At 40.4% G+C, this 13,632-nt stretch overlaps 1 protein-coding gene across 1 annotated transcript in view; it reads right to left on the reverse strand.

Annotated features, from left to right (window-relative positions):
- LOC139458235 (tetraspanin-18B-like) overlaps positions 1–13,632 on the reverse strand; it is a 39,266-nt gene that overhangs the window by 14,910 nt on the left and 10,724 nt on the right. The window contains exon 2 of the mRNA XM_071239602.1: positions 3,324–3,399. Coding sequence (XP_071095703.1) covers positions 3,324–3,383 — 60 coding nt within the window. The 5' untranslated portion in view covers positions 3,384–3,399. The remainder of the gene's footprint in view (positions 1–3,323; positions 3,400–13,632) is intronic.

Below are 13,632 nucleotides of genomic sequence, written 5' to 3' on the forward strand. Positions count from 1 at the left end.
GGAAGAAGCATAAAAACCTAGATATCTTTCCGTCATTCGCGTGTTGTGAATGCATTAAAAAGTCTATTTTTTTTTCCATTTTAAAAAATATTTAATTTAAAAACAAAAACAAAACAAAAAACTTAAGTTAACGAGGCATATTTTTTTCTCGATTGCGATATGAATTTTCATTTTTGTTTCAAATTTTTGTTTAAACAGGCAGTCATGGACACGATCTTAAAAGCTGCACTACTTGGCGACAATTTCGCAGATTTTCTAATTAGTAAGACAGTATTTTGTTGTATTTTCACTTTCATGATATGGAGAAGAGTGTTTAATGGTATAAAGGTGTATGTTTGATAGAAAAAAAGCTGCAACATGTCATTCGGATTCCTGTGCTTGAAGTTAAATGCATTTTTGATCCACATCCTTATTTTGTCTGGGCACATGGGCAGGATGAACAAAGGGGAGTAACTCTTGCAGCCCTTTCCCACTGCTAACTGCAACAACACTTCCGAACACAGACAAAAAACCCGACCAAGAATGGTATGATTAATTTCATTCATATTAAACGGTCGAAGGAAACATTCTATACCTATAGCTTCCTCTTGGCAGCTTATCGGGTCTATTGGTCTGTTTTTATCTGGATAATCAATCACCTCGAACGACCTCGTGGGTGCAGATATGGCGAGTGCCGTTCTAAGTAACGCTTATCACAGGCTGATAGCGAAGACGACCGTTCATGCAACTGATTTGTTTGTTTGCAATCAGAAATATTCTAGCTATATGGCGGCGGTCTGTAAATAATCAAGTCTGGATCAGACAATCCAGTGACTGATATCATGAGCATCGATCCACGCAATTGGGATCGTTGACATGTACCAACCAAGTCAGCGAGCCTGACCACCCGATCCTGTTAGTCGCCTCTTACGACAAGCATAGTCGCCTTTTACGGCAAGCATGGGTTGCTGAAGACCTATTCTACCCCGGATCTTCACGGGTCTAGCAACGTAGCGCCGGTGTTATACATTATTTAATGCAGTTGAGTCAGCGACGTGTCATGCCTTGAACAGCTTGACATGCCTTGAACAGCAAATACAGATACTTATCGTACACATCGTATCGATAACTTATCATCGTAACACTTCTGGTACACATCGTACAATTAAGATATCATCGTAACACTTCTGGTACACATCGTACCATTAAGATATCATCGTAACACTTCTGGTACACACCGTACCATTAAGATATCATCGTAACATTTCTGGTACACATCGTACCATTAAGATATCATCGTAACACTTCTGGTACACATCGTACCAGTAAGATATCGTCGTAACACTTCTGGTACATATCGTACCATTAAGAAATCATCGTAACACTTCTGGTACACATCGTAACATTAAGATATCATCGTAACACTTCTGGTACAGATCGTACCATTAAGATATCATCGTAACACTTCTGGTACACATCGTACCATTAAGATATCATCGTAACACTTCTGGTACACATCGTACCATTAAGATATCATCGTAACACTTCTGGTACATATCGTACCATTAAGAAATCATCGTAACACTTCTGGTACACATCGTACCATTAAGATATCATCGTAACACTTCTGGTACACATCGTACCATTAAGATATCATCGTAACACTTCTGGTACAGATCGTACCATTAAGATATCATCGTAACACTTCTGGTACACATCGTAACATTAAGATATCATCGTAACACTTCTGGTACACATCGTACCATTAAGATATCATCGTAACACTTCTGGTACACATCGTACCATTAAGAAATCATCGTAACACTTCTGGTACACATCGTAACATTAAGATATCATCGTAACACTTCTGGTACACATCGTACCATTAAGATATCATCGTAACACTTCTGGTACACATCGTACCATTAAGATATCATCGTAACACTTCTGGTACACATCGTACCATTAAGTTATCATCGTAACACTTCTGGTACACATCGTACCATTAAGATATCATCGTAACACTTTTGGTACACATCGTACCATTAAGATATCATCGTAACACTTCTGGTACACATCGTAACATTAAAATATCATCGTAACACTTCTGGTACACATCGTAACATTAAGATATCATCGTAACACTTCTGGTACACATCGTACCATTAAGATATCGTAACACTTCTGGTACACATCGTACCATTAAGATATCGTAACACTTCTGGTACACATCGTGACATTAAGATATCATCGTAACACTTCTGGTACACATCGTACAATTAAGATATCATCGTAACACTTCTGGTACAGATCGTACCATTAAGATATCATCGTAACACTTCTGGTACACATCGTAACATTAAGATATCATCGTAACACTTCTGGTACACATCGTACCATTAAGATATCATCGTAACACTTTTGGTACACATCGTACCATTAAGATATCATCGTAACACTTCTGGTACACATCGTAACATTAAGATATCATCGTAACACTTCTGGTACACATCGTACCATTAAGATATCATCGTAACACTTCTGGTACACATCGTACCATTAAGATATCATCGTAACACTTCTGGTACACATCGTACCATTAAGTTATCATCGTAACACTTCTGGTACACATCGTACCATTAAGATATCATCGTAACACTTTTGGTACACATCGTACCATTAAGATATCATCGTAACACTTCTGGTACACATCGTAACATTAAAATATCATCGTAACACTTCTGGTACACATCGTACCATTAAGATATCATCGTAACACTTCTGGTACACATCGTGACATTAAGATATCATCGTAACACTTCTGGTACACATCGTACCATTAAGATATCATCGTAACACTTCTGGTACACATCGTACAATTAAGATATCATCGTAACACCTCTGGTACAGATCGTACCATTAAGATATCATCGTAACACTTCTGGTACACATCGTACCATTAAGATATCGTAACACTTCTGGTACACATCGTGACATTAAGATATCATCGTAACACCTCTGGTACACATCGTACCATTAAGATATCATCGTAACACTTCTGGTACACATCGTACAATTAAGATATCATCGTAACACTTCTGGTACAGATCGTACCATTAAGATACCATCGTAATATTCATGGTACATATCGTATCGCGACGATATCACCGTACACGTATTGTCCACCTCATATAGTCAAACAATCATCGGGATACATATCGTTCACATCGTATATCATCGAGGACACATGATACACCTCGTTCAAGTCGTATCGTTAAGTTACAATGGTAACACGTATCGTTCGGAAGCAGGTTCAACCCGTCACTGATTACATGAATACATACCGCAAAAATACCGTTAATGATGACCAAGAAGATCCGACTGCATCCGACTAAAACGCCCATAGCTGCGTCTGTTTACCTGAAGAAATAGAACACGTTATTACAGGTAGACTGTCAAGGTAATAAATCTGCCCTGTGGCCGCCCGCTTCCTGGTCCGCCAACCTTATCTGCGTCGGCTTAACAGCTGTCTCGCGTGCGTTTACGTCTGAAATCGGAGGCTAATTCATGAACATTGATCGATACACACGCTTAGTAGTTTAGTATTTTAAAGCAGAGCTGTAACTACCTTCAGAGGTCTTCAGCAACCCATGCTTGCCGTAAAAGGCGACTAACGGGATCGGGTGGTCAGGCTTGCTGACTTGGTTGATGCATGTCATCGCATCCCAATTGCGTGGATCGATTCTCATGATGACTGGATTGTCTGGTCCAGACTCGATTATTTACAGACCGCCGCCATATAGCTGGAATATTGCTGAGTGCGGCGTTAAACATCAAACAAACAAACTTTTATTCAGTGTGATGCTTCCGCGACTGATCTAAGACTGACACACAGAGAGTGTGTTTGTATGTTTGTTTGTTTGTTTGTTTGTTTGTTGTTTAACGCCGCACTCAGCAATATTCCAGCTATATGACGGCGGTCTGTAAAATAATCGAGTCTGGACCAGACAATCCAGTGATTGACATGATGAGCATCGATCCACACAATTGGGATCAATGACATGTATCAAACAAGTGAGCGAGCCTGACCACCCGATCCCGTTAGTCGCCTTTTACGACAAGCATAGTCGCCTTTTACGGCAAGCATGGGTTGCTGAAGACCTATTCTACCCCGGAATCTTCACAGGTCCAGAGAGTGCGAGTTAGAGACAGAGACAAAGGGAGACAAAACGAAAAGGATATTAACGTGCATATACAAATGCAATAATCTTGAACGCGACATTCAACCAATCATATCACCTCACGTCAAGCACTTGTCGTCTTGGCAAGATAGGGTGCTATTTTTGACAGGAAAAATAACAAAGTAGGTCGTTTAAGATATCATCACGACAATCTCATTATCTTTGTTATCTGACAATGAAGGAAGGGCACAGACAGTCAGGAAGAGTGAGTGAGTGAGTTAATATTTAAAGTCACATCGGCAATATTTCAGCCATATCTTGACTTGAACACAGCTAGGAAGAATATTATAGTAGTCAGTTTGATCAACACGCATCACTGTATTTTGTAGAGTAAACGACAGTTTGTAAGTAAGTGAGTCAACAACGAGTAACGTCAGAGTCAGACATATATATCCCGACTGCCTGTAAACAATATGAATTATCGAGTCTGGGCAACGATATACGTCAGCATCAAGGATGGATCCAATTTTTTTAAATATGAGTGAGTATGGTTTGACGCCGCTTTTGGCAATATTCCAGCAATTTCACGGCGGGGGACACCAGAAATGGGCTTCACACATTGTACCCATGTCGGGAATCGAACCCGGGTCTTCGGAGTGACGAGCGAACGCTTTAACCACTAGGTTACCCGACCGCCCCCAGAATTTTTAAAAGGCAGAGGTGCAAAATATCAAAATCCTGTCTCAGATAATGATACTGCCTACAACATGCTACATTGGGTTTTCAAAGAGGAGGGGGACCCCTGGACAACCACCCAACTACATCCACCACCACCCACCCCACCACCCACCCCCACCCCACACACACACCCCACACCCCATCATCCCCCTCACCCCCGTCCCATGAGCAAGGTACAAAACAATGACACGCAGTCCTGCCCCATAATAATTTCAGTCGACACAAACCTCAAGAGAAATGCAATGTGCCCGTTCCTCAAATTGTATGGCTGTGACCAACGTTAGTTTAAGAATGGCACTCGTAGCTTTAAATTTGCTTCGTTGAACGGGACCCTGGTTTGTAAACCGACTTTCAACCGGGAAAACACATCTACATGCATTGTTAGACGCAGGATATGACTCAGGAATATTTATGTACCTGGCGCTCAATGAACCCGGAAGTGATATCTGAAACCAGTTCCAAGCAGGATAAAGAAGAGCGCTCATTGTGGCGTTTTATTCAATACAGTTTAACAAACAAACAAACAACACAAATCCACGTTACCACCGAGGAAAAGAAGTAACACTAATACACGCTATTGTCATTGTCTGCGTGCACGTGACTTACCGCGTTGTTGTCTGCAAATAGTTTATCGACCTGCCATTGGGCAATGGTGTATGATTAGTAACTAAATTTCTATGTTTGGGGCTTTTCTTTCTAAGACCCGGATGTTTCGTGTGTATTATTTTAAAGTCGAATGATTTTCAACCGTTGTTATATTCTTTAGGTACAGTAGGTCTGTCGACCAGAAACAAAAAATACAAATTAACCTCAAAACAAGAACATTCTATCGCCTACATTGTGAGACCACATCAACCAAGTCAGCGAGCCTGACCACCCGATCCCGTTACAGTCCTCAAAGTTGCGACTAAAATGGTCGCCAATACCTAAATTTCAATTTGTCTACTGTCTAAAATTCAGAGGTAGCCAAATGACTTCCTTGAAAAATATCTTGTTGCGACTTAATTCTATTGCTACACATATGTAGACACAAATATAAACATGTCTGCTACTAATTGTACTCTCAAATAATTCCCCTAAAGTCATCAATGAACCAAAATACATAAATAATAACGTAATTAGTATTTTATTTTAGTTGATAGTTTATTGAAAAACATAAAGTGCATCATTGTTCGAGTCACAAATAACAAAAATCAAGTACAGTTTCTACTGATATACAATAGTAGTTAATTGATAAAAGATAATTTCAAATGCTTATGGCTACCTACACTATTGGCTCGACTTCTTAATTTTACCACTGGCTACCTGGAAAATATAGTTGTAGCCATATGGCTATATGGTAAAAAATTAAACTTTGAGGCCTGCCCTTAGATGCCTCTTATGACAGGCATGGTCGTTCCCTAAGGCAAGCATGAGCTGTTGAAGACCTAGTCTCTACCCGGATACGGGGGCGGTCGGGTAGCCTAGTGGTTAAATCGTTCGCTCGTCACGCCGAAGACCCGGGTTCGATTCCCGACATGGGTACAATGTGTGAAGCCCATTTATGGTGTCCCCCGCCGTGATATTGCGGAATATTGCTAAACGCGGCGTAAAACCATACTCACTCACTCACTCACTCTACCCGGATACAGTGACAAAGCTACAAGTCTGTGTGAAGACCACCTGGTTCCTTGTACTGAGCCGGACCACTCAGTAAGGGAAACTGTAGTTTTAGTCTGCGACGGAAACATGACTGTTCATCGAAGCCGTTCAACAATATTCACCATACCTAATACCCCTAGACTGACATCTAGTCTCTGAAATAAACATATTTTACAGAAAAAACAGTTGTAAAATTATAGTTACGAAATCTGATAAAAAGGAGCCCAGAGACTCATTTCAGTCCTTATACTGCAGTAATCTAGACTTGCCAAACATTATAGACTTGCATGGGCTGTATTGGATATATTTGTTTCAGGATCTGTATGACAGTCTATTAATATCCTCCGCAGTCTCTTGTTAATCAGTGTGTCCATGCTTCCTTTGTGTAGGATCAGTATGGCCAGATCACAACTAATGCATGGTCAACAATATAGAAGTGCGTATCCACACCAAGTGAGTGAGTGAGTTAGGTTTAACGTTGTTTTTAACATTATTCCAGTTATATCACGGCGTGTCAGCTTAATGTGGGAGGAAAGCCCGAGGTGACGTTTACCACTTCGGCGAAACCCACGAGCACGGGTATGGTGCTGACAAACCTAGAAACATAATCGGGGAAAACCAGGATTCGAACCCTAAATCATAGGTTCCTGGCGTGCCCAAGGGACGCAACTCTGCAATGCGAATCGCTGCGCTTTAGACGACTGGGCCACCCGTGCCCGGTATGCACACCAAGAACACAATAGCTGAAATATGTATCCTGTTCGCCTAGGCCCACACTACTCTGCTGGCTCCCTCACAAAGCAGACAGGCACTCAAAAAACGTTGAAGGCAAAGTGTTTGGCCTCCAAAACAAAACATTTGACATATTCTCACACCACCGCCATAAATTGTCAAACAAAATATTGGATATAATCTAACATTACAACCTTAAACTGTCAAACAAAATATTAGACATATTCTAACATTACAACCTTAAACTGTCAAACAAAATATTTGACATTCTAATATTACTGCCATAAACTGTCAAACACAATATTTGACATATTCAAACATTACAACCTTAAACTGTCAAACAAAATATTTGACATATTCTGACATTACTGCCATAAACTGTCAAACACAATATTTGACATATTCAAACATTACCTTAATAAACTGTCAAACAAAATATCAGACATATTCTAACTTTACCGCATAAACTGCCATACAAAACATTTGTCATATTCTAACATTACCGCCTTAAACTCTGTCACAAAATTTTGGACATTGAACTACCGGTAGATCTTCCTTAAACTAGTGCTAGCTGTATCATACAACACATGACACATTCTAAAAGTAACAAGTAACATATATCAATATTTACATTTACAAAACTATACAAGCTGTACATAACTATAGAAAGCGACAAAGTAGACCCTACGAAGTCCATCACCCAAGTCTTTCACCTCTGTTTGCCCAATTTCCAAACCCTGCTTCAGCTAGATCTACATATCTTCCCCCACTTTTCATACAAAATAATTATATTAAAGCATTTGGTATGCGAATAGTTACGTCAGCGTTAGAAACTGGCACTAGTCCTGCAGTCCTTGCCAAACTGCCCAATAGTAAAGGTATCCTAAGGACAAGTAGAAATTGGCCCATTTTAAGGGTTTTGCTATGTTATCATAATAAGGACTAGTGGACAAAAACTGTTAGTTTCTAACCCTGTACGTGTCTACAACATTCTGTTAGACCATCTGTAGCCCCCAAAAGGCCCAAAAGATTCGGAGGCTGGGAATCAGTAAGGTAATTCACGGCTGTACTCACACATCGAACGACTCAAGAGCATGACGTTATGACGACGTTCACAATCTATTTCCTAGCCTAAAATGGGGGCACGGGTGGCCCAGTTGTCTAAGGCGCCGCGATTCGCTGTGCAGAGTTGCGTCCCTTGGGCACGCCAGAAACCTATGATTGTGGGTTCGAATCCCGGTTCGCCCCGATTATGTTTCTAGGTTTGTCAGCACCATACCCGTGCTCGTGGGTTTCACCGAAGTGGTAAACGTCTTAGACCTGCATCACTTCGGGCTTTCCTCCCACATTAAGCTGACACGCCGTGATATAACTGGAATAATGTTAAAAGCGGCGTTAAACCCAACTCACTCACTCACTCACCTAGCCTAAAATCATCATGAATAAATATTTTGCATCTAATATGTACATACATTTGTACAACAGCGATATCTCAGCTCGTTGAATGATGAAACATAAATTATTGCTTGTATATCTATTCCATTGACCGAAATTGGCTTTACGTTATGAAAAATAAACGATTTAGAGTAGTCCCCCTTTGTTCTAAAAATTCCGAACTGGGAACAATATTACGAAACGAAGTAATTATCTTAAAGGGAACGAAAAAAATTAAAAGCCAGCATTACATAATAGCATAGTTCATGTGCAGTTACGTGCAGGGGTAAGCAACGATTGAAAATTTACCGTTTCCTCCTTTACGATTCCTTATCATACATTTCGATATAATCATATAAAATAAAAATCACCTTCAACAAAAAAAATATTCTTGAATACCAGGAGACCGCTGAGAGAAGCGAAAGAATAAACACTGGTCAAGTTACAAAAATGGCGCTTTGCGAAACGATGATGATGAGTTAAATAAGAGATTTACAGTTTAAAATGAAAACTTTTCGAGAGAAGAATAAAGTGATATTATTTGCAGGAATGACCATGCGTCATTGTTTTGCCTCGTCAATGTGGAACTAACGTAAAAAGAACAGTTTGTGTCACTTACGACAAAGTGGAAGTACCTCTTGTAAGACAATAGTTCCGTCAAAGTGATACGTTCACTGCAGTGAAACATCAAGTGTTACGTTCACTGCAGTGAAATATCAAGTGTTACGTTCACTGCAGTGAAATATCAAGTGTTACGTTCACTGCAGTGAAACATCAAGTGTTATGTTCACTGCAGTGAAATATCAAGTGTTACGTTCACTGCAGTGATATATCAAGTGTTACGTTCACTGCAGTGATATATCAAGTGTTACGTTCACTGCAGTGAAATATCAAGTGTTACGTTCACTGCAGTGATATATCAAGTGTTACGTTCACTGCAGTGAAATATCAAGTGTTATGTTCACTGCAGTGAAATATCAAGTGTTATGTTCACTGCAGTGATATATCAAGTGTTACGTTCACTGCAGTGAAATATCAAGTGTTACGTTCACTGCAGTGAAATATCAAGTGTTACGTTCACTGCAGTGATATATCAAGTGTTACGTTCACTGCAGTGATATATCAAGTGTTACGTTCACTGCAGTGATATATCAAGTGTTACGTTCACTGCAGTGAAATATCAAGTGTTACGTTCACTGCAGTGAAATATCAAGTGTTACGTTCACTGCAGTGATATATCAAGTGTTACGTTTACTGCAGTGATATATCAAGTGTTACGTTCACTGCAGTGAAATATCAAGTGTTACGTTCACTGCAGTGAAATATCAAGTGTTACGTTCACTGCAGTGAAATATCAAGTGTTACGTTCACTGCAGTGAAATATCAAGTGTTGCATTCACTGCAGTGAAATATCAAGTGTTACGTTCACTGCAGTGAAATATCAAGTGTTACGTTCACTGCAGTGAAATATCAAGTGTTGCATTCACTGCAGTGAAATATCAAGTGTTGCATTCACTGCAGTGAAATATCAAGTGTTGCGTTCACTGCAGTGAAATATCAAGTGTTGCATTCACTGCAGTGAAATATCAAGTGTTACGTTCACTGCAGTGAAATATCAAGTGTTGCATTCACTGCAGTGAAATATCAAGTGTTACGTTCACTGCAGTGAAATATCAAGTGTTACGTTCACTGCAGTGAAATATCAAGTGTTACATTCACTGCAGTGAAATATCAAGTGTTACGTTCACTGCAGTGAAACATCAAGTGTTACGTTCACTGCAGTGAAATATCAAGTGTTACGTTCACTGCAGTGAAACATCAAGTGTTACGTTCACTGCAGTGATATATCAAGTGTTACGTTCACTGCAGTGAAATATCAAGTGTTATGTTCACTACAGTGAAATATCACTTTTCTCAAATTCAGAAAACTAGAGCCTTTCACTCTGAAGTATATAATAAATGGTTATTTGTGAACAACTGCGAATTCCAGTGAATGGACCCTCCTAGATAGACATAAACGAAATAAATATTGTTTTTCAGTACATTTTGTAAATTTGTATATTTTTTCATTTTTCAATTTTATTCATAATTTGAATATCTCTGAAGTGGGCCTTCATCAGAAGGTGAAGCATTGCACGTGACTGACCAGGGGTTCACATGAATAATGTAACAGTTAAACTTCAGATTGGACAATATGTCTGTTGAACAGGCACCGACATTTAGCCAGCTAATGTATTATTTAATCGTTAGAAGCTGGCCGATTGTTTAAAGTATGTTGATGATGAGACTGTAACCTAATGTTAGTAAATCGATATTATGCACTCGCGAACTGTCTAGTGTCTTGACGAATCAGGGGCACGGGTGGCCATGTCGTCTAAGGCGCCGCGATTCGCTGTGCTGAGTTGCGTCCCTTGGGCACGCCAGAAACCTATGATTGTGGGTTCGAATCCCGGTTCGCCCAGATTATGTTTCTAGGTTTGTCAGCACTATACCCGTGTTCGTGGGTTTCACCGAAGTGGTAAACGTCTGAGACCTGCATCACTTCGGGCTTTCCTCCCACATTAAGCTGACACGCCGCGATATAACTGGAATACTGTTAAAAGCGGCGTTAAACCCAACTCACTAAATCCATGTATCAAATTTTCTTAGTTTCGCACTCAGCAATATTCCAGCTCTATGACGGCAGTCTGTAAAAACTCGAGTTTGGACAATGCAATCCAGTGATTAACATCATGAACATCGATCTACGCTATTGGTATACGATGACATGTGTCACACAAGTCAGCAAGCCCGTTAGTCGCCTCTTACGACAAGCACAGGTTCCTGAAGACCAATTCTAACCCGGGTCTTCTCGGGGCTTGTGATCAATTTGTGATATTTTTGCAGCAAAGGGTGTCCCTATCTAGGTAGGAATGCGTTACCATCCGAAATTAAGCCTTGACATAATTTCGGATATTATGTTTTAAATGAGACGGTGCTATTTTCCTTCATCAGGCCCGGGGCTTAAACACGGGACGACCGGGTACGCATTGAGAAACATTGAGAATGACTATATTTGAAACACGATCGATCTGGAGGTCAGTCATGCTTGTCGTTATGATTACTCACACTGAATAATCGGAATGAAAGAAATACTATACTACTTTCAGTACTGTAACGTGTTTATTGCGTATGTTCAACAACAATTACCTGCTTTGACGATTGTCAACACGCCAGTGTGAACTCGATACTTTTTTTACAGAACTGTACTAAATATATACCGCCACGAGAGAGAGCAAAGCGTCGCATACCTGGGTGACGTAAGGTGTCATATTTCATCTATAAATGTCACTTCCTAGTTGCAGTTAGACTTGTGTCACGGACTGACACACCTGGGAGAATTTGTCCCAGGTAGCCAGTGGTAAAATTAAGAAGTCGAGCCAATAGTGTAGGTAACCAAAGCATTTGAAATTGTCTTTTATCAATTAACTACTATTGTATATTAGCAGACACTGTACTTGATTTTTGTTATTTGTGACTCAAACAATGATGCAATTCATGTTATGAGATTATATAGGTATATCCTTGCTTATTCAATAAACTATCAGCTTAAATAAAATACTGATTACATTAATATTTATGTATTTTGGTTCATTGTTGACTTTTGGAGGAATTATTTGCGAGTACAATTAGTAGAAGACATGTTTATTTTTGTGTCTACATATGTGTAGCAATAGAATTTAGTCGCTATAAGATATTTTTTAAGGTAGTCATTTGGCTACGTCTGAATTAGGGCGCATTGGCGACCATTTTAGTCGCAACTTTGAGGCCTGATCCTAAAATGATTCAGGTTGTCGGTCTCGGCGACGGGGCGGGGCGGGGCTGGGCTGGGCGGGGCGCTATTATTTATAATACCAATCACTGGTTTGTCTGACTCAGACGCGATGATGTGGACCATCAATGCCTGGCACTAAATAAATGGGGTTGCCAGGCCCGTCTATCTTGATTATTTTGCACACTGCAGTCATATAGCTGGAATAGAGCTGATAGCCGTTAAATAACTAGGTGAGGTGAAATGGGGTTTAACGTCGCGTCCAAGATTATTGCATGCACGTGTATGTATATGGCTGCTTGTACTAGTTCGGACTGATGCCGATTTATAGTGCTAGCCCACTGAGATACCATGCCGCAGGTTAACATGAATACCCCACTCAGACACAGTATACTGACTCCGAGCCGACCAGTCCTTGTTTTACCCCTTAATGCCGAGTGCCAGACAGGGTAACAACAAGTACCATCTTTTAACGTCTTTTGGTATGACGCGGTCGGGGATCGAACCCGGACCTTCCGCTCTCCGGGCGGACGTTCTACCATTAGACCACGGAGGCGGTCCATTAAACGACTAACAAACAAACCAAGTCACGTGTTCACATAACTTGATTAGCTATGATGTTGACTAGCAGTATAAGATGACACGGCAAACTGTATTAATATCAAGCGGTATGTGTGTACACACTACACAACGCCCAAATCAATGTCTACTTGGTCGTCAAACACGGGGATAGGTCAGGTTAAAGCGTGAGAGGTAGGTATTACATGTACACAGATCTAATGGAACGCCAGGACCCACTTGCACAAAGCGATCTTAGCGCTAAGGTGATCTTAGCCCCAATACTTTAACGTAGGCTTACGATAGTCTTAGCGCTAAGATGATCTTAGCCCGAATACTTTAACGTAGGCTTACGATAGTCTTAGCGCTAAGGTGATCTTAGCCCCAATACTTTAACGTAGGCTTACGATAGTCTTAGCGCTAAGGTGATCTTAGCCCGAATACTTTAACATAGGCTTACGACATTCTTAGCGCTAAGATCGCTTTGTGCAAGTGGGCCCATGCTGTGTTATCTAGTTAGTTGGTCGGTTTGTTGTTTAACGCCGCACTCAACAATAT

Source organism: Haliotis cracherodii, unplaced genomic scaffold, assembly GCF_022045235.1.
Source record: "Haliotis cracherodii isolate W230 unplaced genomic scaffold, xgHalCrac1.p SCAF_12, whole genome shotgun sequence".
Lineage (NCBI taxonomy): Eukaryota > Metazoa > Mollusca > Gastropoda > Lepetellida > Haliotidae > Haliotis > Haliotis cracherodii.